The 26,892-nt window shown below is 41.3% G+C and overlaps 2 protein-coding genes across 11 annotated transcripts in view; both read left to right on the top strand.

Annotated features, from left to right (window-relative positions):
* Adam5 (a disintegrin and metallopeptidase domain 5) overlaps positions 1-8,656 on the top strand; it is a 97,277-nt gene extending 88,621 nt beyond the window's left edge. For 3 of the 6 annotated variants that reach the window (NM_001272057.1, NM_007401.3, XM_006508985.1), the window contains one exon: positions 2,592-2,765. In NM_001272057.1, the coding sequence (NP_001258986.1) occupies positions 2,592-2,665 (74 nt within the window). In that variant the 3' untranslated portion in view covers positions 2,666-2,765. Of the gene's footprint in view, positions 1-2,591; positions 2,766-8,318 lie in introns of those variants that run through there. The other 3 variants (NM_001272059.1, NM_001272058.1, XM_011242115.1) reach the window with 2 other exon arrangements.
* A 715-nt stretch (positions 8,657-9,371) lies between these two features.
* The window catches only part of Adam3 (a disintegrin and metallopeptidase domain 3 (cyritestin)), a 49,146-nt gene continuing 31,625 nt past the window's right edge, over positions 9,372-26,892 (top strand). The window contains exons 1-10 of one of the 5 annotated variants that reach the window (XM_017312524.2): positions 9,372-10,050; positions 10,388-10,470; positions 12,208-12,263; positions 16,256-16,334; positions 20,147-20,223; positions 20,648-20,812; positions 21,490-21,555; positions 24,001-24,072; positions 24,283-24,449; positions 25,450-25,531. In XM_017312524.2, coding sequence (XP_017168013.1) covers positions 21,541-21,555; positions 24,001-24,072; positions 24,283-24,449; positions 25,450-25,531 — 336 coding nt within the window. In that variant the 5' untranslated portion in view covers positions 9,372-10,050; positions 10,388-10,470; positions 12,208-12,263; ... (2 more) ...; positions 20,648-20,812; positions 21,490-21,540. Of the gene's footprint in view, positions 10,051-10,387; positions 10,471-12,207; positions 12,264-16,255; positions 16,335-20,146; positions 20,224-20,634; positions 20,813-21,489; positions 21,556-24,000; positions 24,073-24,282; positions 24,450-25,449; positions 25,532-26,892 lie in introns of all 5 variants that reach the window. The other 4 variants (XM_011242114.3, NM_001324489.1, NM_009619.5 and 1 more) reach the window with 4 other exon arrangements.

The raw sequence follows: 26,892 nt of genomic DNA, 5'->3' as shown, positions 1-26,892 counted from the left end.
ACTCAAGTGTGGATATTTACATCCCACTTAGAATGGGGAACAAAATAATCATGGGAGGCAGAAGGAGGAAAGGATCTTGGTGGTAAAGGGGAGGAGGAGGAGGTGAAGGGGGCAGGATCAGGTATGGGGGAGGATGAGAGAAACTCAGAGGACCAGGAGAATGAATGGAAATAAGTAGCTTCGGGGTTGGGGGCAGTGTGAAACTTCTAGAAAATCCCAGTGACCTGGGATGTGAGAGGCTACCAGAACTCAATGGGGATGATGTTAAATGAAATGCCCAAGAGTGTAGAGATGGAACTTGAAGAGGCCACACCCAGTAGATAGACAGGGCCCCCAGTGGAGGCATGGGGCTACCCTTGTCTGACTTCAGTGAGAGGATGCTCCTAATCTTATGGACTTAGTGCCCCAGAGAAGGGGGGATGTTGGTGGGGATGAGGTAGGGGTGGGTGGGTGGGGGAGCACTCTTTCAGAAGCAGAAGGGATGGGGGATGGGGTAAAGAACTAGGGGAGGGAGGACTGGAAAGGAGGGCAACATTTGGAATATAAATAAATAAAATAATTTAATGTTTCTAAAGGAAAGTACCTCAGCATCAGCACCTAGAAGAGGCGTGATGCTTCAACATGTTCATTGGAAGGATCATTATATAGAAAAATTTTAGTGTTACCGCAAACACACACATACATGCACACAGAGTCACAGGCTACAAAGTCTCCACCAGATGCACACTCTGAGAAATAAGGAAGAAAATGTCTGGAATAAAACAGGAACAATGTCTTTGCTACAAGTAAACAGATGCAAAATGTATTAATTACAAAAGAAACTCAGTGACTGTGTGCAAACCAGGAATTCTTTTATAGTTCTTTTTTTGAAAAATTATTTTATTTATATTCCAGCCATTGTCTCTCCTCCCCCTCCCCGTTCCTGGTCCAACCTCCCACAGTTCCTCATCCCATTCCTCCTTTGCCTTACTTCTGAGAGGGTGCTTGCTCCCTGCCCAGACATTCCCCCTTCCCTGGGACCTCAAGTCTCTCTAGAATTAGGCACTTCTCTCAATCAGGCCAGGCTAGGCCTCTGCTGTATATGTGCCAGGGGCTTTGGACCAGCCCATTTATGCTGCTTAGCTGGAAGGTCAGTCTTTGGGTGTTCCATGGGGTCCCAGTTAGTTGAGACTGCTGGTCTTCCTGTGGGTTGCCCTCTCCTTCAGCTTCTTCAATTAAAACCTGTAATTCAATCGTGGGGTCCCTAACTTCAATCCAATGGTTGGTTCTAAGTATCTGCACCTATCTTAGTCACATGCTACTTGGGACTCTCAGAGGACAGCCATGCTAGGCTCCTGTCTGTAAGCACATCATAGCATTAGTTATAGTGTCAGGCCTTGGTGGGCCCCCACCATGAGATGGATACCAAGTTGGTCTGGTCACTGGACCGCCTGTCCTTCAGTCTCTTCTCCATTTTTGTCCCTGCCGTTCTTTAGACAGGAACAATTCTGGGTCAGAAATTTTGACTGTGGACTGGCAACTCCATTCCTCTACTTGAGGCCCTGTCTATCTACTGGAGGTGTACTCTTCTAGTACCCTCTCTCCATTGTTGGGCATTTTCGCTAAGGTTACCTGAGTCCTGAGAGTCTCTCACCTCCTGGGTCTCTGGTACTTTCTAAAGGGTCCCTCTACCTCTCACCCCTCAAAGTTGAATATTGCTATTCATTCTCCTGGCCCTCTGGGCTTCTCTCCTGCCCCGCCCCCATGTCTGATTCTGTTCCCCCTTTCCTCTCCCCTTCCTCTTTCCCACACAGGTCTCTCCCTCCCCCTACCTCCCATGGTTATTCCCCCTTCTAAGTGGGATTGAAGCATCCTCACTTGGGCCTTTCTGCTTATTAAAATTCTTATGGTCTGTGGGTTGTATTCTAGATATTCTGTACTTTTTGGCTAATATCCACTTATCAGTGAGTACCTACCATGCTCGTCCTTTTGGGTGCAAACCAGGAATTTTTAACCACTAAAGCACACCATTAAGACAATGAAAAAGCCAGGAATGGAGTTAGAAAAGACATACTTCCAAAAGATGAGCATTAAACAAATCCAGGAAAAGCTTAGCATTAACATTGGATGGAAGCAGTCTGTGGAATAGAAAAGGTATTCCAAAGACATGTATGCAAACATTTATTGCTGGTACCCTGGCAATCAGTCTTTGTGAACATTAAAGCTGTTCTGTGTATGGATGTCTATACATGCATATGGGCGTGTGTGTGTGTGTATTTAATCTAATGCAAAGGAATAAAAACCACATTCTAGTCTTCCTTTTATACTTTAAGTTGCTTGTATCTGAGAATATAAAGTCCAAGGTACTGTCTTATTGACTCAACTCCTGTGAATGAACATGCAGTGTTTTCAAATGTCAACTGTAATGCATAATCAGGTGTATTTGCTATTGATGTACCAGGTAATTTTTTTTGTTTTGTTTTCTAAGATTAATCTGCAATTAGTCTTCTCTCCTCAATGATCTATGATTTAAAATCATTTGAGCTAGAAATCGGTTAGTTGTAAAAGGTACTGAGCAACACCGCCTCACTGTGATCTGGCTTCTCCTGCAGCACCTCCCACTAATCAAGTATTGCTACCCCAAAAGAAGATAATCTGGATTAACCATGAGAAACTGACATTCTGAGCAAGAAGATGGAAAACACCAAACCAAAACAACCCAACCCACAGCTTCTCTCCCACTCTAAACCATGAACTAATAAATCAGCTATGACTGAACAAATGCATTTATGTCTGGTGTCTTCTCCGTATTATCAGTTCTGTTTCTACCTTATCTGCCTCTACCTCTGTCTGGGAGAAATGGTGGTTCCGTACTGAGCAGACTAAGACTTGATGCCCATGAAGCTGTCAGGAGACCCCAGTGTGCCCTCACTTCCCGAGGGCCAAGAATCTCTCATCTACATTTTCTCACTGCCTGAGGTAGCCTGATTCTTCTCCTTCTAACCTTCCCTCTGCAGACATTTATTCACAGAACAAATCCAATACCTGTTTGGTTAATGCTTCTAGCCTTCCATAAATGTGGAACTATGCTAAGCTATCTGTTCAAAAGGGGCTGGAGAGGTGACTCAGGAGCTAAGAACACTGGCTGCTCTTCCAGATGACCAGGTGCAATTCCCAACACCCACATGGCAGCTCACAACTGTCTGGAATTCCAGTTCCAGGGAATCTGATGCCCTCTCCTAGCCTCAGTGGGTACCAGACATACATACATTCAGGCAAACACCTGTACGAATAAAAACAAACTTAAAAAAAATTAAAAGTAGATTTAGCATTAAGCTGAGGAAGGAGAAAGCCCAGGGTTGCTTTTCTGCATAGGTCTCTTCCATAGTCAAGGGCTCATTTTATGTTGTTACCATCCATCAAATGTGATATAATTGAGGCCACGGTGAGTGGGTCCACTCTACTATTAACCAAGTCCCTTGGCACTGGTGTATTGTGAGCACTGCATACCAGCCCATCGGAATGGATCATGAAAGTTTCCAAACATGCACAAGTCAGTTAAACTGACCTCTTTAAATTGCAGAGGTAAATGAAAGCCAACACTTACAACGTAACAATTCTCAATTATTTTTATTGCAATCTTATTTTCGCCCCTGAGACGATGGTGATTGTGCTTTTGTGTCGCAATTTCCTCTTTCCAGTTCTACAAATATCAACGGTTGGCTTGCAATCAATCGCTTTCTACTGAAATCTACAAATGCACGTGTTTTCCTTTTGTTTCCTTTTGTGTATATTTCCCAGCCTGCCATTGACTGTAGGCCATATCAACTTCTCCCTGTTTTGTTTATTTTAAAAATTGCGTTCATTTATTGTGTGTATCTATGCACAGGCATGTGCCCCAGAACATGTGTAGAGGTCAGAGGGCAACTTGAGGACTCCGGCAGGATAGAAAACCACACAGCTCGGATCTTCCTCCAAGGAAGACTGCTGTCCCATGGCAAGGCTTGTGGAAAGACGAAGCCACGTTCAATCCCTTGTATTTTAGTGTCTGCCTCAGTAGCTACATGGCCTTCTGAGGGGTGGCATCCATCCAGTTACTCAGGAAGATAATAGTGTCATGATGGCTCACATGTTTGTCAACTTGACACAAACTATAGAGTCGTTTTGGAAGTGGGAACCTCAGTTGAGAAAATGTTCCCACTAAATTGGGAACATTTATGGGCAAGCCTGTGGTTTGTTCGTCCCCTCCCCCACCCCTCCTCCTCCCCTCCATCTCCTTCCTCCCTCTTCCTTCCTTCCTTCCTTCCTTCCTTCCTTCCTTCCTTCCTTCCTTCCTTCCTTTCTTTCTTTCTTTCTTTCTTCCTTCCTTTCTCTCTCTCTCCCCCTCCGTCCCTCCCTCCCTCCCTCCCTCCCTCCCTCCCTCCCTCCCTCTCTCTCTCTCTTTCTTTCTTTCTTTCTTTCTTTCTTTCTTTGATGGTTGGTGTGTGAGGGCACAGCCTACTGTGGGCATTGCCTTTCACTTAAGAAAGTGTGCTGAGCAAGCTACAGGGAGCAAGCCAGCAAATAGCAATTCTCCCTGGCTTCTGTATCACTTCCTAGTTGAGTTCTTGTCCTGACTTCTCTCAGTGATGGCCTGTTACTACAAGTGTAAGTGATATATAACAAACCCTTTCCACCCAAGTTGCTTTTGGTCACAGTCTTTCTTCACAGCCATAGAAGAGCCATTAACCACGACAAGTACCAACCTAAGCCATGAAGCTCTGATGAGCAATGGCTCCTGAGGTGCTTCCAGGCTTAGCTCTCTGTGGCCCAAAACTTTTGTCTATCTTTGTTGTTCCTAACGTTTCCAGTTTGTTGTTGTGGTGGTGGTTGTTTTTCTGGTCCAACTTCCTTTGGAAGTGATCCTGCATCCTCCTAGCCTCCACCAGATATTCCTCCTGAGAGGTCTTCCGCTGTGGCAGGGCTTTCTGGAGCTTCTGTTGGGACATTCTTCATTTACCCATGCTGGCAATAACACACGTCCTCCTCCTCAAGAATTTCTTCCCTCCTCTTTGGAAGCAAAGAAGCTTTTGCCTAGTATTCCCCTCTGGAATAATATTTCATTTTAACCACGGCTGTGATTCCTTAACTCTTTAGTCATCTTAATCTTAGTTTCATCTCTCCCCTGTGGTATTCTTACGTTAGGTACCAAACCAACATTATCGTTCACAGTTTCACTTTGGATTTTCCTTTACATATATGCCTCCTAGATAATCTCATTTCCTCATTTTTCTAATGTCCTTTCTGTGATCATAAGTCTCTGCTTTTCAGATCAAACAGGCATTCCCAGCTCTCCCTTCACTATCCAGACCCAATTTTCCTAGTGATGCCTGGCTTTAACACACCTTTAATTTATCAGATCTCCCAGTCCCCGTCACCATGGACATGAGCTGCACAGTAATCTAAATATCATCAATTTCCACGTCAAATGATTCACTGAACACAACCAGAAACACCCATGCAGAATAGCATCTGAAATTCATCTCCGGTGTCTTCACAGCTTCGGTTTTCTTCTTCCCGTTCTCTAGTTCACAGAATGTAGATACTGCTGAACTGAAGCACACAGAATTCTAAATGAACACATTGCCTCCAGCGTTTTATATATATATATATATATATATATATATATATATATATATATATATATATACACACATATATCCCACTAACCTCAGCTGTATACATTTCATCTCTCTATTTTACTTGGAATGCTTGAGTAATTTCATATTATTTTGGAAGAAAGCCCCAAGATGCACTGTCCTTCCTTTCTATCTCTCTCCTTGTTTATGGGTGTGTTTTATAATCCCTGTACTAAGGGATTTGTCCATTTAGAAAATAAATTCTCATATCCAGATTTAAGTGCAGGAACATATGGCAAATTTAAACATAGCTATTTATCATAACTTCTATGCTACCAATACTAAATTAGTTACTTCAGAGCATAAGTCAGATGGTTTATTTAGAGTCAGCCCAACATATTTAAGAAACACTTCCATATACATGAGCATAGTATGCAGATGACAAATAGACATAGATATAAAATATTCAAATTGCTCTCCATGTTCAGGTTTATTTGCAATTTCTGAAATGATATATCCCAAACTAGTGTGTGTTTGGGATATATATATATATATATATATATATATATAATTTGTATATAATACATAATTTATAATTTATACACATAATTTTATTACATATTGATATATGCATATGTACATATATGTATATAATTCATATATTACATATTGATAATTAATATTGCTATGGCTCTGTAAAACTGCTGGCCTCTGCTCATGTCATGTCATGCTAAGACTAAAGACTGCCTATAGGTGCTTATGTGTTAATTTCAACATGTCTTGAGGCATAACTATTTATACAGCCCTATCCGATCAGGCTGCTTACCTTCTTACCTTTACTAAAACTGTCCTCAAGGGCAGGCTTTGAGGTTGTCACCAACCTTGTCTTTCTCTAATCAGCTTCCAGCTCTCTCCTGGAGCTGCCAAGCACTGCCCTGATTTATTTTTGGATGTGGTACTTTGGAAGATCTACAGAGTCAGTAAATAACCCTTGGGTATTTATCCCTTTCTCCCCAAAAAACAAAATTATATTTGCACAGAAATTTCGACATATGCTTAATTAGGGTTTTATTGTTGTGAAGAAACACCACAACCATGGCAAGTCTTATAAAGTAAATATTTAATATTTACAGTTTCAGAGGTTCAGTCCATTATCATCATGATGGGGAGCACGGCAGAGGCAGGCAGACATGGAGCTGGAGAGGGATCTGGAACCGAAGGCAGCAAGAAGAGATGGAGAGCCACTCTTTCTGGCCTGAGTTCCTGAAACCTTAAAGCCTACCCTCCAGTGACCCACTTCCTCCAACAAGGCCACACCTCCCATTGATGCCACTATGAGTTTAAGGGACCATTTTCATACACATATGCATTTCTAATACTCAAGCACTTACCAGTCTAAATCTGGAAATGACCCAAAATGTTTTGCAACAGATAAATGATTACTCAAACTGGGAAAACTGTTTCTCACAATACTACATTTTAATAAAAGAGAACCAGAAGATGAAAACAGTAATAGAATTAAAGGAGTGCCTGCCTAACAGGTCATTCCCAAATCAGAACCTGACTTCCTGGATGATTGTGTCGATGAGCTTTCTAGCTTGTTAAACAATCTAGATATGGGGAAGCGATTAGGTGATAAGCTTACGGAGGTTTAAGTGTGGATGTGTCTTTAAAGTGAATTATCAAAAAGCTTTATTTTCATTATTTTCATTGTATACTTTTCTTGATGTGATTATAGTTCTATGAAAATATGTATATACATATACACATACATAGACATGATTCTATTGCATAAAATCATTTCACACACACACACATAAACACACACAAACACATCGGCTGTGCATATATGTTTTATCATAAGAAGAAATGAAGCAAAAGAAGGGCGCTTGGGTTCTTCTAGAAAAGCCTTAAAACTTGTACTTATAATTTTTATGTGCATGTGTGCACCTGTACGAGTTAATATGGGGAAGAACATGCAAGAACCCCCAGAGGTTGAAAGAAGGCATCGGATCCTCTGGAACTGGAGTTACAGGTTGTTGTGGGCTGTGATGTGGGTGCTGGGAAGAAAAACTCAGGTCCATCGGAAGAGCAGTAAGTGGTCTTAACTGCAGAGCCATCTCGACAGCCCCATGTTCTTGTAGAAACTTCCTGAAAATCTGTAGATATTTTAAATATTATGAGAAATCAACCTGGACTTCACAATTCCCTCCAAAGTGGTTATAAAAAAAAAAGAAAGAAGAAAGAAAGAAAGAAAGAAAGAAAGAAAGAAAGAGAGAAAGAAAGAAGGAAAGAAAGAAAGAAAAAAAGAAAGAAAGAAAGAAAGAAAGAAAGAAAGAAAGAAAGAAAGAAAGAAAGAAAGAAAGAAATTCAGGAGAGGGTAAGCAGAGTGACAGTAGGATATAGTAAATTGAAATACATCATTTAATAGATTAAGATATGGGAAACACAGTATACAGCAAGAGGTTACTGTGGCATTCAACTGTATTGGGCCATAATTAATTTTTGATACATAGTGAACATTTTGCCATATTCTTGCTTAGCTATGTTTGCACTATGGTTATACGTACCACTTTTTAAAATGTCTTTCTGTTACCCTGTCTCATCCAAACCCTCCGAGTTGCTTTTTTAAAAGAGCTCCTTCATGTTCTAGAGAGCCCACTGCATTTAATGACTGCCACGGCTTAAATCCCGCACGCCTTTGTTTTATCCCCTCCTTAGCTCATCTACGGACCCACCAATCACACCAAACCCAGAAAGGATTCTGTACGTCTTTGCTCTGAAGAAACACTAAGGGTTGGAGGACACTGGGAAAGGCCATTCGGGAAAGCATCACCAGGTTCTCTCAGCCCTGTCTTCTCAGCGAGGTGCTCTTGATACCTGGGTTCCAGGACACCGTTGTGGCTATCTCTAAGGAACATGGAATTTGGCTTGTCCTTTAATAAATATGGTGACTACCTATAAAATCGATTACACCTGTTTGACTACAAAGGGATGGAATTTATCTTTAGTCTGCCATAAACTTGAGTGCATATTTAATAAATATAAAAAGTTTTATTAAGAAGGGGATTTAGGAGGATAAATGGGAGATTTTTTTTTTCTGCAGAAGCTTTTATTTTCAAAGATAAAAAGAATTTTTCAGTATTTTCTTTTCTCCTCGTGAGTTGGCATCTGTAGCCTGATTTATGTGGAGTTCTCCTAAATGGACCAGTCTTCTTGACTGATCTCTTGTCAAGATTGTAACAGATTTTTTCTTGAGATTCCTGTGTAGCCCTAGTCAAACCCTTGGAAGAAGTCATTCAGTAATCCAGTTATTCTTCACCATAAATACAACATCCTTTCTGTTGAGCTATGTGGGGGTGGGGGGCATCTTAATACAATCACACAGAAATTTGTACATCTTACTATTGATTCATTTATAGTTTCTATGTATGACAACTCTTACATCTGCCTTCCTGTTTGTACCTCATTCAGAAACAAATACAGTATCCATAATGTTTGATACCCAGGCCTATTGCTTGTTGGCCTTCAGAAGTTCAAAGGTGGAGTTAAATTTGAATTATTTGAATAATCTACATTAATCAGGTGAAAGCAATAATAATGTTACTCAATAAGCACATGTTTCTGATTTTGGCTACATACTAACCTCCATGAAATATAATAAAATCACGACTAACACTTACCATAACTTTTGTGACCTATGTAAAATTTTAAGAATGTCTTAAGGCTCCAGTTAGGAAGTTATGCACTAAAAGTGGCCACACAATTGAAAGCCGTTATAATTTGCTGTCAGTTATTAGGTCATTTTTTTTCAGTATATGAAAAACATCTGGCCTTATGAAATATTGAAATACTAAAATAAATATATGACACAACACAAACCAGGGCAAATTCTTCAGTAAACAAGAGAGGTTTAATTTTTATTGTTGTTCATCATTAGCTACAACAGCTATTTCTTGACAAAAACATTACAATGTTTAGGAAGCACTCATGAAAAATTAAAAATTTTTATTGTCTAGTTTCTGTTTTCTTTTACAAAATGGGAACGGTATTCATTTTATTTTACATGTAAATATTGTGTGTAAAGGCATACAGGCCGTAGCATGCGCAGAAAGAACTGGGACTAGGTAGCTGGTGACAGGGCTCATGAGCTGGCAGCTCTTTCAGAGTCCAGCGTTCATGTGGGGCAGCTTCAGGCATCCTCTGACGTCTGCAGGGAAAAGGTTGAGTCATCTGGGCTCTGGTCACAGAGCTGCTGTGGCACCCTCACCGTGGGCCTTCCTGTTCGTACTTCCTGTTCTGTCTCTCCTGCTCCCGAAGAGCTCAGGCGCAGGGGCCACGAGCTGCTGCCGTTGCATCAACTGACACCACCGTGGCAAAGTCAGCAGCCACACCATGCTGCCCTTATTCCTAGTCCTCTCATACCTAGGCCAAGTGATCGCTGCAGGCAAAGGTAAGCAAAGTCGCTGCTGGGCAGGGGACCACCTGTCAACAGGCCATCTGCCATGCTGGCTCCACAGTCTTTACTCCTGGAAGTTCAGAACAGGCTAGTGAAGGTGCATCAGAGCCCCACCCAGCTCCAGGGTCCAGGGGTTCAGCGGCCCATCTCTCCCTGCTAGTGGGAGAATTCAGCCCAAAGATCGTTGACCCTCCTTTGCTGAGAACATCTGTAAAGTGGGAGGAGACGGGGAGGGAGGAAGAAAGCTAGAGGCCCGTATGTCCCACGTGTTCTCTGCTTGGCTAGAGGACCATAGCCAAGACAGGTGCACTCACTGTCGCTCTCTCTGCAGACGTAGAAACACCACTTCTGCAGATCACAGTACCAGAGAAAATCGACACCAACATCCAGGATGCCAAGGAGGCAGAGACACAAGTAATTAAGAAACCGGATATTTGGAAAATGACGGGTGTTTATTTGTACTCTACTTCTGGTCCACATCAAAGAATTCCTACATAGCCATTTTGAAATTCTGTTTATGCCTAATTTAGTGTGATAAAGATTGTTGATCTGAGGCAGGGCAAAGGTCTCGGTTTTCTTGGACTTCCCAAGAGGAGTGTGAACATTGCCCAACTGTTTTATGTAAGACTCAAATGCTTTAGCTTCTGGTCTCCACACTGCCATGCATAGCTTACACGGCCACTAGTTATATATTCTTATAGGCGAGACTATACTAAAATTTATGGTGCATCATGATTTTTTAAACTGGTACCATAAATCCCTCCAAGCCCATAAATGCACGCGTTTTAAATCCTTCGGAAAGCAGAACAGTAAAGCATAAATTATAAAAATCATTCTAAAGACCAAAAAGAGATGCGTATTAAAGTAAGTGTCCATCTGCATACGTTCTGAGATACTCATTTTAACCAACTGAACTTTTAGTCACATACATTTTTTTTAATGACTCGATATGGCAATATTGTCTTTCTTCTTCTACAGTGTTACCTCATAGGTGTATAAAACTTCTGACCAGCAGAGAGCCTCAAGTTTTCTCAGAGCCATTTCCATAGGATGTCCGCAAAGTGGTTCGGAATGTTTTTAGTTCTTCCCAAGTCAGACAAGTGTTTCCTACAAAAGTCAGCACACTGACATCAATCATCGTCTCATGCTGCCCTAAATCATCTGCTTACAGTCTCCCTGCTTTTGTATTCTTAGACGTTTTAATTCAATATATAACATGGACGATAGCCTGCATAGTTTTAAAACTAGCCTCTTGGGATTTGACAATAGATAATATTCAATCCACAAGGAAATAATATTTCACACCCCAAACCATGGACGTGGCATTTTAAGTGATGTTTCTGTTTAGTCTTTGAAATTTTTCTTACATGTATATGACATATCTTGATCATACCCCACTCCTTTCCTTTTGTAGCTTCCTTGCAGGCCCCCCCCCCAATGTCCTCCATGTTCTTAGGTTGATTTTCTTTAAACACATTTTATCTGTATTCTTTATTCTCACCAGTTTGTGACATGCACGTGCCTGATTCACACCTGTCCTGTAGGTTTCATCACAACGTATCTGCATGCTGCTTCATTTTCTCGGGCTATAGAAACTGGCATCATGAAATTTGCTTTCCAGTTGTTTATCCTTTGATTTACAGGAGTAAAACATGCCCAGTATAGTTAATTGTATGTTTCGATCTTGCAAATAATGACTGCTACTATTTCTAATATGGATATATTTCATATGCCCTTTCAGTGTCTATGACCCCGGTGTTGTTTGGTAGCGGAAGACATTTGTATTTGATTGCTTCCCCCTTTAGGTTCAGTAACGACAGTAGCAGTGAGGGTATGCCAGTATTGGGTGAGAAAAACACAGCTTATAGGGTGTGTGTGTCTGTGTGTTTGTGTGTGTTATTTTACTTATTAAACGAGGATGGATGGAATATGGGATCAAGGGAAGTAACACATGAACTGGAAAGGGCACATATATGTAAGAAGCATGAGACATAGTAGAGACTGTTGTGAGGTCATTTGTGTTTGAGAATATGTAGGCTTTAATGTCTGGTCATATAAAATGTGCATATACATCAATCGTAGCCTGTTACTTTTAAGGAGTTGACATTTCTAATAATGGCTTTCTCTCTCTTCCCACTTTTGTTGTCACAGGTCACTTACGTGGTCAGAATTGAGGGCAAAGCATACACACTCCAACTTGAAAAACAGTAAGTCAGCAAGTGATCGCTCTCACTGCACACAGCTGTTTCCCCTCGCCTCTTCCTCAACTCTTCCCTAAGCTGAGCACAAGCAATCCATTTACTTAGCAGGCTCTGTCTTCTTTAAGATTCATGTGGAACTGAGATTTCTAAATCTTTCTTGTGAGATTTTAAACATAATAATCTACATTAATAATGTCTTAAGACATATCTGATAAATGAAGATTATCAAAAGCCTTAAAGCAGCTCTGCCTTCACAGTGTGCAAGTCCCTCTGCTCCAGCACCAACCCCTCCCCTCACTGCTCCAGCACCAACCCGTCCCCTCTCCGCTCCAGCACCAGCCCCTCCCCTCACTGCTCCAGCACCAGCCCCTCCCCTCTCTGCTCCAGCACCAGCCCCTCCCCTCACTGCTCCAGCACCAGCCCCTCCCCTCTCTGCTCCAGCACCAGCCCCTCCCCTCTCTGCTCCAGCACCAGCCCCTCCCCTCACTGCTCCAGCACCAGCCCCTCCCTTCACTGCTCCAACACCAACCCTCTCCCCGCTCTGCTCCAGCACCCCTCCTGCCTCTATCTGTCTTATGTTCCCAGCTAACTTGCTGCTCTTTCTTGAATAACATTCTTTACATTTCTCTCAATGCTCAAAAGGTTTTGCCAACCCACAGTTGTGTTTGTCTTCTTGCCACAGTGTCACAGTGTCCAGTGTTGACTCTTCCCATCCCCTCCTTTCTCCCTTTATTCTGTTAGGAAGCCAATGGTATTAACCTTGTATATCACCTTCCAATCCTTGTCTGTTGCAGTAAATCTGCAACCCCAATAAGCCCGTGCAAAGAACACACAACTCAATTAATCTAATTACAAACGGCATTCCTAGATTGGGCAGATAGACCACTATACTACTCTTCCCTGGCTAGGAAATCCCTTGCTTCTTGCAGTTCCTCCAGGCCTCCTGCTACTGCTCCATCTTTCTGCCACTCCCTTTTTTCGTCCTTTTCTCTCTCCTCCCTCATCTCCCTTTCTTCTTTCTCTCTTTCCCTCTCCTAAACTTTCAGCCCCACCTTTTCTTCCACTGCCCAATCAGAGGCTCTAGGCTTTATTTGAACACTTACGGTGGGGAGCAGGTTCATATGAAATCACTCTTGTCCAAGGCAGGCCCTCTTGAGGAAGCAGAGTTAGCATCAAAAGACAGACAGCACCAGGGCGATCCACAACCCTTGTCTGTATTTGTCTTTCTATAAAATGTGCAGCAACTGCTAAACATTTTCTCCATATGTAGATTGCCTCGAAAGGGTCAGTCCTTGTTTGATAGTGTGCACAGTGAACTCTCTCAGTGTTGGTATAGATCTTATTAATATTATTCAGTGTAAAATTTTGTAGCATATAGTGGAATAGGTAAAAAGGTCTTCTTCTAAATTCAGAAAATAACATTAACAAGTAGATTTCTTGTCACGCTCTGGCAGGCATTTTGTCTAAGGCCCATGGAAGATGAAACTGAAATCTTTGTTACATCTGACTCTGTATCGAATTCCACAGATGTAATCAAATGATATCGTACGGGCTCCACTATGTCATATTTAATCTCCATGTATCAAAAACCCAAAACGACAAGTATAATTATAAATAGCTGTAAATGGTATAATGTAAGTGGACATCCTTGTCATATCCCTGATTTTAGTGAAAATGTTTTGAATTTTTTCCCCATTGACCAAGATGTTGGCAGCAGGTTTGTTATAAATTGTCTTTATTATATACAGATATGTCTCCTGTATCCCTAGATTTCACCAAAACTTTTTATCAAGAAAGGATGTCAACAGCCTTTCTACATCTGATGAGATGATTTGAAGCCTATTTATATCTTTATTGATTTATGTATGCTGAATCATCATTGCACCTTTGTAATAAAGCTGACTTGATCATAGTAGGCAATATTTTTATGTGTTCTTGAATTGGGCTTCCAAGTATTTTACTGAGAAGTTTTGCATCCAGGTCATCAGTGAAAAGGCCATTATTATTATTATTTTTTGTATTGGGTCTATCTATGTCCATTTTGGTATCAGGGTAATATTGAATTTATAAAAATAATTCAGAAGTATTCCTTCATTTTCTATTTTATGTAACAATTTGAGGAGTGTTGGCATTAATTCTTCTCTGGGGATCTGGATTCTGTCTGACCCCAGCCCCAGGTTTTTTTGTTTGTTTGTTTTTAGATTTTAATTACTATTTCTATCTTATTGGACATTATGGGAGTGTATCTTGAATTAGCTTTAGCTTTTGTAGGCATATATATCTCTTAGATTTCCAGTTTGGGATTGAAGCTCCAAGCTCCAGTGGTACAATTGGTTAGCCAGGCACTTATAATTTAGGTTTTTAAAGCTTATGCTTAAAGAAAGATTCCCTGAATTTTCTTAGTGTCATGATAGCTCCCATTTTGTCTTTAATTTTATTATTTGGTTAAATGACTAAAGGTTTGTTATCTCATTAATCTTTTCAAAGAAACCATTCTTCATTCCACTGCTTCTTTGTAATTTTTCATCTCTAGTTCATTTTGATTCCCTTTTCCCACTTGGTTTGGGTGTATTGTTGGTTCTTATACTTCCAAGGTCTTGAGGCAGGCGCACCATTAATTTTTTAAAGATCTCTCAATGTAAGCAGTTAGTGCTACACTCTCAACCTACCAGGGCTGCCTAAAGAGTGCTCCATCAAGTTTAGAATGCTGTGTTTTCATTTACTGTTAAGGATTTTATGCTTCCCTCTTGAGTTCTCCCTTGATTCAATTATTCATTAGTCCACTGTATGGTTTGTGTACTCTCTCTAGTTTCTGTCGTTGATGGTATCCAGTTTTATGTGAAAGGATAGAAGGAAGGATGTCATCTCCATTTTCCTATATGTGATGAATCTTGTTCTGTGATCCACTATGTGATTGCTTTTTGGGAAAGCTCTATGGCTGCTGAGAAGAATGTACATTCTTTATTTAGTGTTTGGGTGAAATACTTGTATAGATGCTTGTTGTGCTTATCCAGTGAAGACCCTAACATAAGTACACACTCGTAAAGCTACCTGATGTTTGACCAAGAGGCCAAAAGTACACTTTGGAGAAAGAAACAACAGCATCTCTAACAAATGTTGCAGGTCACATTGGACAGCTCCATGCAGAAGAGTGAAGCCAGATCCTTATCTCTCGCCCTGCAGAAAACTCAACTCCACATGGCTTTAAGACTTCACTATAAGACTGATACGTTGAACTTCGTAGAGGGGAAAAGTAGGGACTATGTCTAAACTCATTAGCATGGGAAAGGACTTTCTGGACAGGACCCCAGTAGTGCAAGCATTAAAACCAACAACTAATGAATCTCACTTCATGACCTACAAGGAACACTGCCACTGAAGTGAAGAGGAACCCTGCAGATTGGGAAATCAATATTTAATAGTGACATGTCTAACTGAAGATTAGTAACTAGATTATATAAAGAACTAAAACAAATAGGCAAACAAAAAGCTAGACATCAAGGAAAAAACAGTTTAAAATCCAGGCATGAAACTAAGCAGTGTTTCTAAGCAGATGAAATAATAGCAATGGGTATTCTGAATTTTGAGGTGGCTTCTAATTTTATGGGGACCATTGTATGCTGATAGATAATGAATCCATTCTATTCACTAGCAAATACTAAGGTTATCATGTCATAAGGTGTGTTTGTGGTTAATATCAACTAAAACTGAAATGACACAATATAGTTGTGACCATTAATTTGCTAGATATATAATTTGTCTTAGTCTTACATTGCTCCCTGGTTTTAGTGTTAATTATTTTCTTTACTTTTTTTTATGTATCTAATATAACATTAGAACACAATCTAATAATGAAAAGACAAGGCCATGCATTTGGGTTTGTGAAATATACATTTTAGTTAATTAATCTGGAAGCTTTGATGTTAATAAACTATTCAATTTTGTAATGTTATTCATGATGTTATTACAATAAAATATCATTATTTTGATTGAAATAGGTCATTTTTACACCCACTTTTTGGAACATATTTGCGTGACAAGTTGGGAACATTGCAACCATACTTTTCTTTAGTAAAGGTAAGTTTAAGCTTCTACTGTGTAGATTGTGTGTGTGTGTGTAGTGGTGTTTTTTCCTCTTATATATCCATGTTTTTAAATTTAGAAGTTATTATCATACATTATATATAGATAGATTATGTTTCCATATACACATAGATTCATGTCATATGTTACCTTTAGAAGCTAGTTTTTGCCCTTTAAATTTATTTTTAATTGAAAAACCCCTTATCTCTCCCCACCCCTTGCCAACCTCTCTCATGTTCCCTCCCTCTGAGTGTGGTGATAACTTCTCTGTCGAGGTATCATGAAGGAGCCTAGGCCGGTGACAAAATCGCTGTCAGAATCACAGGTTTGTGGTATCATGAGCAACTTCGATTCTTTACTTCAAGTTTCAGATGGAAAAGAAAAGGCAGGTGGGAGGGGAAGGCATGATGAAAGGTTGGGAATGTTGCCTCTTAAGCCTCACATAGTGGAGGAGAAGGTAGGAATTACCATCTAGAAAGACAGCAGGGGGTTAGGGGTGGAAATGGTGAGAGAAGGCAGACTGCACACAGAGCAGCTCAGGAGCACGCAAGGGTGGATGGGTGGAAATGGGGCTCTCTGACAGGAGTGGCGGGCTGTAGTACAAGGAAGGGAGGCTGACATAAAGGTCTTGGCGCACCTTGCATACCTCAGTATCAGAGCTAAGGGGGAGACTATTAGCTGTCTGCATTTTACAATTAACTTTGATTAACATTTATTCATTGTGAAAACCAACAGGGTCTAGTGTGGCATTTTCAACACTTGTGTATCATGTGCAGGGAACAAATCGAACTTCCGGTCATCTGTTCTCTCTCGCTGTCCCAGGCTCCTCTACTGCTCTAGAACCAGATTTATCTTTCTGGTTTTACCACATATGGCAGAGAATATGTGGTACTTGTCTGAGTGAGCTGGGCTTGTTATTATTAGTGGAATTATTAATTATTATTAGTAATGAAGTAAGGTCCTCACTTCTACTCTTTGTACTAGACTAATGGGATTTTGAATTTTCTCTGTCAATAATATTCCCCACTGTATGTGTGTGTGAGCTGCTCTGTGTGCAGTCTGCCTTCTCTTCAGCAGTTGAAAAGCAACCACTACTGATTCCGTAGTTTAGCTATCGTGAGCAGATGTTTAATTTGTAAGTAGTCAGCAACTTTTGTCTGCTACCTGTTCCTGATTTCTGTCCTAATTTTTTTACTGTAGCCAAAACACACTACCAGTTAAACTCATGACTATTCACCTTATGGCCTAATGTAGGCACTTAGGTGAACTGTTTGGGTCACTTGGAAGGAATGTGCACTTCTGCTGAGTGCTTAGAGAGGGTTTTCTGCACAGTTAGGGTTAGTGCTGCTTTCTGCCTTGTGCTTGAGCTAGGCTCTCTCTCTCTCTCTCTCTCTCTCCCTCCCTCCCTCCCTCTCCCCCTCTCTCCCCCCTCTCTGAGACAGTGTTTGGGGTCTATGTTCTTCCTTAGTTATCAGTGTTTGTGGCAAGGTTCTTGAAGCTGGGACATTTAACGGATGCTTGTGCATCTAGGATGGCTGTGTCCTCTGGCGGTTTGATTCTGTTATCATTTCAACTTTGACAATAATAGATTCATTAAGCTAGCACATGTAATGTGGTACTCATAAAATTATTTTTTGCTTTTATTATTTTACCCTTACTGTCAAGCTGCTTATATACTTGTGTTTTGAAGTGTTTTTTTTCTTTTATTAATAACCTATATTAACTGTGTAAAGCCGGTTTCACTAAGACATTTTAGACAAGCATGTGATGTTTTGACTTCATTCATACCTTACCCTTCTCTCCTCCATGGTCCTGTGCCTCTTTCTTAATAGTCCCTCCTATAATTAACTGACCTTTTCATAAGTTCTATGGCCTCTTCTTTATCCATTTACCCACTAATGGATATGTAATGGGCATGTAGGCTGGTTCTGTGCACCTGTGTGCCCGTGCGCATGCTGTGCCACACCCCTTACAGCTCCTTGAACAGGTACAAACACTGCTCTGGGAAATCCTCTTAGAAAAGTGGGGGCACCGGACACTAAGTCCTTGTTTTCCTACTTGAAACCAGATTCTAGGAGGCTCATCCTCTTTCTAGGGCTGCTGCCGGCTACTCTGAAAGCAGTATTCTGGAAAGCGGGTCAGCCTCTCTCTCCTGGGTTAAACGTGGGCCTGTATGGTGGGTCCCTGAGGCAGATGGTATGCCACACAGGTTACTTGAGACTTGTGGGACAGAGTGAGTTCCCTCTGGCTTTCCTCTCATTAATTGCCAACCTTTGTGCTTTGCTGTCCATCACACTTCTGTCTGAATGACTCTTGCTGTGGCACCTTACAGGAAGCACAGCCTGCAGAGATCCCCGTGGTAATCATGGGTAGGGACCTGGGTTACCTTGTACTTCTTTGGGAAGTGCCATTGGCACCACTTATAAATTCAGGTTGCTGCTCCTCTTGCTTGGCACGCAGCATGTGGAGATCTCTCTGTCTGTGGAAAGTCCTGTAGTGTGAGTGGATTGGGCACTGTGCTTAAGGTGATGGTGTGCTTATCTGGCCTCTAATGACTGCCCTTGTGGAAAGAGCCAGCCTGCTGTTCTAATTTATGGCAATGAGGTATGGAATGGGGTTTATGTCATGTTAGACTAAACGGAGATTCGTTCCTGGATGCTTTTAATACAGAGGCACATTTGGAGGGGGCGATGGGGTGTCAGGGAAGCTCTCACAGTGTAGGAACAAAAAGGAATCTGGAAATCACTACAGTTTAGACCCACGAGGAGGAGGGACTCACTAGAGGTGCTTGTGGTCACATTTGAGAATCGCTAACCTCGGTAAAGTCAATAAGGAAGAGTGGTTGCACTAGTGATGGTTAATGGCCTTTCTATCGCAATATTGAGAAAAAGCAAGGTGAAGAAATGTCAGCTCAATACTTCTTGAACCGGCAAGATGGATCCGTGGGTAAAGATGCTTTCTGCAAAGCCCGGTAACGAGAGAGTTCCATCCCCAGGTCCCACGTGGGAGAAGGCGGGACTGACTCTCAAAAGTTGAACTCTGACCTCTGAATGCCCACCGTGGCGTGTACATGCAGACATGTTGTTGCGGCGGCCAGCAGCTCGAAACGTGAACGGTTCGACTGATATGGCTACTTGAGTTGTAAGAGAGGAATCTAGACGGGGCGAAAGAAGAAACGGAGCTAAGACAAATTCATTTTGATCAAAGCTCAAATTTTATTGTTGCGACACTAGTTATGAAGGAAGGGGGAGGGGACCCGATTCCAGCCGGATAATCTCTGGTCAGTAGAAAGGTGAACACGTGTGTGGCTCCGCAGGTTCCAGCAGTGGGCGTGGCAGAGCGAATGAGCAGGAAGCTCCACCCCTGAGCAAGCAGGTTTCAGGCTGGGGGAGGGGAGACTACAACATGTGAAATAAATGAAGAAATATTTACAAAACCCTTTCTCCTGACCCCCAGAATGGAATGAAATGTTCAAAGTTGAATTCATCTTCATGTAATAAAGTCTAGTGGGTATACACTATGCACTTAGAAAATCTGGCTAGAAGGGGGAAAGATTCAGATAAATAGTTTGTCAAAAATTAGAGTCATAGCAAGGATATTTCAGAGAGAGAGAGGAAAATAGTATTGATGAGTGGAGTCCATGAAGGGACTCGGGAAGCATATCTGGGAGGGCGGGAAGGCTGTTGACCATTGGGCACGGAACAGAATGGCTAAAAGTGGATGTCTGCAATATAGTCAGGAAGTGGGTATGAGCCTGAGGGCTGTGTGTGAGAAGCAGCTGTAACACTTCTTCTGCTTCTTCTTAGACTCACTGCTTTTATCAAGGACATGCTGCCGAGATCCCAGTATCAACAGTGACACTCAGCACTTGCTCAGGTCTCAGGTACCCTTCTGGAAGTGTGCACTGAGGTTGTATGTCAACCTCTCCTCGGCTTCTACCATCTCACCGTCTTCTGTGAGAATAGAATGGGCACCCACCTCCAAACAACCTACTGACCAGAGCCGTAGAGTGTGGCGGCACTGATCGCACAGTTCCTCTATTCTCTCCTCTTCCTCTAGTCCTTCCATGTACTTATTTGGGTATTTTGCTATTACAAAACCTAAGCAGAAAATGCCTGTCACTAGAAGAAAGAGAATTTGCATTTCCCAGACACACCAGCCCCGCACCGTTCTTCTATGGCACAATGGAGGGAAGATAGATATGAAATTAGGTTTAAAACTTAATGCAAGTTCTCAGTGGGAAATCTATGGCAGTTGCATTTAAAAAAAAATGGGTTTTTTTCCTGATACTTAGGGGTTTGTTGCAGTTAGAGAACATCACTTATGGAATTGAGCCCTTGGAGTCTTCAGCTACATTTGAACACATACTTTATGAAATTAAGAATAACAAAATTGACTATTCTCCTTTAAAAGAAAACTTCGCAAATTCTGAGCAAGAAAGTCAGTCCTACCGAATCCTTGTCAAACCAGAGGTGAGTCCGACCTCCACCTGCTCTACCTATATTCAAATCTTGAGATTTGGATACAGTGGGGGAAACAGTGTTAAACTGTTTGATAGAAATTATTTTTAAGGTATCACTGGTTTCCTCAGATAGTCTTTAGAAAATGACAAGGAAACATACATTTTTTAAAAAACCATCAAGCTTGTTACACCAGTTTGTATAGTTATATGAGGAGTCTGTATAGATGCACATTGTAACTATTTGCAGGAACTTGCCTACCGGTAACATAATGGGTTCTGGGTTTACTTACTGATACTTGGTATTTTCTTTGCCAATAAATTTGCTTTGTAAAAAACAAAACAAAACAAAACATTTCTTTGCTATTTGTAGTCTGGCTCCAACTGGAACCTGGATGTCATGTCCTTATGGGTCTCCAGCTGAGAGCTTTGGACTGAGAACAGCTCCTGGTTTCTGGTTTACTCTCTAGACATTTGTTATGAGATTGAACAGTTTGTATCCACTCATACTGCCTTTAGAGCATTCTACTTTAAAGAGTTCCGAGACTAGAGATCATATCTATTGTCTATGTTACTAAAATAAGTACAGTAAACAGCCTGGAATCAGTACTCTAGCAGACATATGTGTCGTACCTGATTGAAGGTTTTATCTTATTGATGGTTTTTTTTTTTTTTTTTATTGTTCCGCAGAAAGGTTCGAACTCGACACTAACAAAGAGAATTCTGAGGATAAAGATCATCATGGATAAAGCCATGGTAGGAGGGACCTGCCTTCTGATATTTTGTGTTGTAGAGAAACTCAGGGAGGAATGTGAATGGGAAACTGAAACTGCTTTTTTTTTTTTTGCCACGTTATTTTTGTTCCCCTCTGAGTAGGGGTGTTTTTGCCTGCATTGTTAAGTCTGTGCACTATGTGCATTCAGTACTCTCAGGGTCCAGAAGAGGGAGTCAGACCCACGGGAACCATAGTTACTGATGCTGCTGTGTGCGGTTTTGGGGACTGGATTGAGGTCCTCTAGAAGAGCAGTAAGTGCTCTTAACTGCCCAGTCATCTCTCCTGTCCACGTCTTACTGCTTTAATATAAATGTTTTTACTCTGTTCAAGAGTCAGTCATGATGACACGTCCCAGTAATCTCAACCCTCAGGAGGAGGAGGCAGAATGACTGAGTTTCCTACCAGTCAGTTCTAGCACAAGAGGACCTTGTCTCCAAAGATAACATTTTTCCCCCTCTGCTTAAACATATGCCAGCAAGATTTTGCTGAAAGGACCCTGATATAGCTGTCTCTTGTGAGACTATGCCGGGGCCTAGCAAACACAGAAGTGGATGCTCACAGTCAGCTATTGGATAGAACACAGGGCCCCCAATGGAGGAGCTAGAGAAAGTACCCAAGGAGCTGAAGGGGTCTGCAACCCTATAGGTGGAACAACAATATGAACTAACCAGTACCCCGGAGCTCTTATCTCTAGCTGCATATGTATCAGAAGATGGCCTAGTCGGCCATCACTGGGAAGAGAGGCCCCTTGGTCTTGCAAACTTTATATGCCCCAGTACAGGGGAACACCAGGGCCAAGAAGTGGGAGTGGGTGGGTAGGGGAGCAGGTGGGAGGAGGGTATAGGGGACTTTCGGGATAGCATTTGAAATGTAAATGAAGAAAATACCTAATAAGAAATTGGAAAAAGAAAAAAATATACAAAATAAAAAAATAAATGTATGAGAAATATATATATATATATATATATATATATATATATGTATATGTATATATATTGCCACATTACCATTGGCCATATTTCATAAAATAAGTATTAAACCTTAGACACTGAATGGACCATTGTTATAATACTGAGAGAATTCAAGAAATAAAAGCTTAATTTTTATCAGAAAAAAAATGCCAAGTATGCCAAAGCATTACAGAGCATACAGCATATCATCAGCTGACCTTATACTGGCATTAAGGGTCATAGCAATGGCATATGACATTTTATGTAAAGGCTCTACTACACAATAGTCTGACTTTATCAGAGAGACTAACAGGTTTCTTATTGATCCTAGATCTCATTTCCATTCTACCGGGAGTTGTTTCATTAAATACTAAATTGGATAACTGTCGCCTCCTGCCCCACCCCACTGATTCCCGCCTAACCACAGTCATTTTGATTGTATCCTAGTTAATGTTACACGTGCCATCGTCGACAAGACAAACAATTCTTAATTATATCTCTAGTTTCTTTCTATTTTTCTTTTACTAAAAATGTTTTTTTCTTACAGTACATTCTGATTGCAGCCTCCCTTTCCCCCCCCACCCCATCCTCTCCTTCCAAACACTCACCTTTTCTGTCTTGCCCTACAAAACAGGTGAAAACAATCAGAATAGGACAAAACAAATAGAAGGAAAGAAAACTAACAACAACAAAATCCCACAGGAAACACATATAGACCCCAAAACTCACATGTTCACACATATAGCTGTCCCATAAACAGACAAAACCGGAAGCCATAAAATATGCAAAAGACTTATAATGAGAAGAAAGACAAAGATGCCATTGAGTTCATTTTGTGTTGGCCATCTACCGCTGGGCAAGCGGTCTTTAAGTGTGGTTTATTGCCCCAGTGAGATTTCATTGGAGAAAACTTTTTTTTCCTTTGCAAGTGGTTATCAATTAGAGACAGCTTCTGAGTTAGGGAAAGAGCTTGTGTCTACCTTTCATTTCTGCACTGCGACCCCATCTGGCACGGACCCACGCAGGCCCTGTGCATGCTCCCACAGTCTCTTGAGTTCAGATGCACGCTGGCCCTGTCGTGTCTGGAAGCCCTTGTTTCCCTGGTGTCCTCCATCACCCCTGGCTCTTCTGCTCTTCCTATATCCTCATCCTCTTCCATGAGCCCCGAAGGGGAGGAATTTGATGGAGACATTTAGGAATATTTATTTCTATGCCTGTACAGAGAAAGTTAGTCACACCCATGCCTTTTTAATACTCTAGTTATGGCTTTAGAGTTATGTATAAAACATAGTAAAGACAGTCACTGGGAAAAGGTTAGAGGCCTTGAAGAATCAACTGTCAATCAATTTTAACACATCTTTACTTTGCCTCTTTAATTGTGTACTGCATTATTTTAACTTTTACACTTAAAACTATTTTAAAAAATGGTTGCTTAATCATTTATGCTAGTAATTGAGAAATAAACGTGTCTTTCAGTTTGACCATATGGGCTCTGAGGTGGGAGTTGCAACTCAGAAAGTTGTTCACATCTTTGGTCTCATTAATACTGTAAGTACTTGCATTTCCATTGAGGTAAGAGACTATTGCTAACTCAACCTACAAGGCTTGTGTGCACAGCTGTGTAGTTTTTGGTGAAATGGACACTCCTCCTAGCACTTTCTTTCCCCTGTGGGCTGGGTTAACTCCCCAAAGTGACATGTTGAATGTAGTGCCAGTATTTCCGGGCATGGCACCCACACTGAACAAATCCTCTTTCAGATGTTTTCCCAGCTGAAGATGACAGTGATGTTAAACTCTCTGGAGATCTGGTCAGAACAAGACAAGATAGAAACCAATGGGGATGCTGATGAGGTCCTGCAAAGGTTCCTGCTGTGGAAAAGCAAGGAAATATCTCAAAAGGCCCAGGATATAACCTACTTACTCCTGTGAGTACTTCTCGCACTGATTGGAACTTAAGTGATTATTAATGTCAACTGCCGAAGTCATATATTTGTAATCATGACGGAACTCTGAGAAAGTTTAAGATGACTAGAGTGCCAGCACAGGCAAGATGCACAGATCTGATCACGTAGTCAAACCCACCCGTCCCATGTCCGGCCCCGTGGTCCCACCCGCCTGCCCCCTGCCCTGGGCCCCATCAGTCACCCCCATCTATGAAAAGCATCAGGATGAACACAGGCTCTGTGTTTATAAAGACCTCACAGGAGATGTTTACACCATGATTTTAATGTTGTGAGTGCAATAATTGCCCATGTTGTTGGTTAAAACAGATAAATAATTAAAATGGACCAACTACTTCCCTCCACTATGGCTACGCTCCAGTGCTCCTATAGAGACCTAAGATGTAGGTTTTAGCCACTAGGTCTGCATGTTTCACGAATCTTTATGTAGATTTTAGTACTACTCAATCATTTTACAAGAAAATATGAGATGCTCACTCATGAAGATCTTAGGAGGTATAAATGGAATCGTGTGTCTCCTGTTGGGTCTAAGGCCAGGGTTGGATATTTAAAAGCAACATAATGGGTTGATTTCTGCACACCACCTCTTCTTTTCTTGGTGGGCCTCTCTTCCCCTCTCCCTCTCCTCTGGTCCAACACTTTAAGATCTGTTCAGTACTTGACAATAGATAATGCAGGCTTTTAGATTTTACAATCAATATTCACCTAGTGATGGGGATCCTGACAAATGGGTTATGGACATACTAGGCTCTGCTAGGTTTTGGGTTGTGTATCATAGAATCTTAAAATACCATTTTTAACTTAAATTTCTATGGAGGATGGAGTGCATACTACTTGTGTTTTTACTACTTACTGTATGATGAATATCACATTTGAGGATATAGAAGTTTTGGAAACCCATTGTTTCAGTGTCCTTTCTAGCAACATTCTGAAACAAGTGCACTGACATGAACTTTTGATTTAGGTATAAGGATCATCCTGATTATGTGGGAGCGACATATCATGGGATGGCCTGCAACCCAAATTTTACCGCAGGAATTGCTCTGGTATGCCTCTGGTCGTCCCTGTCCCCTCAACAGTAATGTCCCGGATCACCTGAGTGAACTCACTGTACACTTTTGGCAAAGATTTATACCAGTGGTTTTTCATTTGTTATAAAGGAGTTGGTTTGCGCCAGGTGGCGGGGGCACACACCTTCAATCCCAACACTGAGGAGGCAGAGGCAGGTGGATCTCTTAAGCTAAAGGCCAGTCTGGTCTACAGAGTGAGTTCCAGGACAGTCAGGGTTACACAGAGAGATCATGTCTCCAAAAACAAGAGTTGGTTTATTTAGGGAAAACACCTCATGTTTGCAGTTTTTAGCCAGTTCTGTGGTGTTAGCTGTATTTACCCGATGGGGAAATAAGTCTCAAGATATGGCCACCCTTTAAAACTGAGCCTCCAGATCCATCAGACAGCCCCTCCTCTGCCCCAGGGGATGCTCATTCCCTCTTCTGTTCCTATTGTTATAACAACTTTGGGTTTACATGTAAGTGGGAAGACTCAGTCTGCCTATGACGAAGTTATTGCATGAAGTACAATGTACTTAAGGTTCGTCTATGCCATAAAGTATTTCCTTTTTAATGACTGAATAATATCAGCCTATATCACCTTTGAATGCACTCATCCTGTCAAAAGACGTTACATTTCTTTCCATGCCTTTGTTGTTATGCACTGTGCTCTAATGCACATAACAGTGCAGATACCTCTTGGAGGTCCTAATATTGGTTAGTCTCGGTGTATGACCAGAAGTCAGTTTGCGGACTTATGTATCAGTTTTGTTATTAATACTTTGCGGGACTATAATATTGGTTTTGATAGAGGTTATACCAGCTTCTAGTCCTTTCACCAATATAAATTAGCTGCATAGTCAACCAAAATTATTTTCTCTTTTGTTTTGATAGATACAGGCTAATGTTACATTTTGTTTCTTTTTAATTGTGTTTTTAAAGTCACAAAGGATGCAATACCAGTTCATAGATGCAGTAGTCATTAAAGTGTATCACCAGAGAAATAGCTAGTCAAGTATTTTACTTATTTTTTAAAAATGGTTTAGTGCTTTTTGTTAAGTTGTAGGCATCCTCTATGTCATGGATATAATCTTTTGTCAAACATATGGTCTGCAAATGTTTCTTCCTGACCCTGTGTGCTGTTGTCTTTACTCTGCTTTTATCATGACGTTGAGGTGGGGATGTCTATGACAGTGGTAGAATCTTCTCTGTCCATCTTTGCCTGTGCTCCCATCCTTCAAGGGTTTGATGGGGTCCATGTGCTGTTATCTTCCGTTTTACAGTTGTGAAGCTCTTGCTTGGAGCTTGAACTCATTTTGGGCTAGTTTTTTAGATAAAGTATAAAAGATCTGACTGAA

Source organism: Mus musculus, chromosome 8 (genome assembly GCF_000001635.26).
Source record: "Mus musculus strain C57BL/6J chromosome 8, GRCm38.p6 C57BL/6J".
Taxonomy (NCBI): Eukaryota; Metazoa; Chordata; class Mammalia; order Rodentia; family Muridae; genus Mus; species Mus musculus.
Note: the sequence above shows the minus strand (reverse complement) of the source record. Positions and strands in the feature narration are given on the sequence as shown.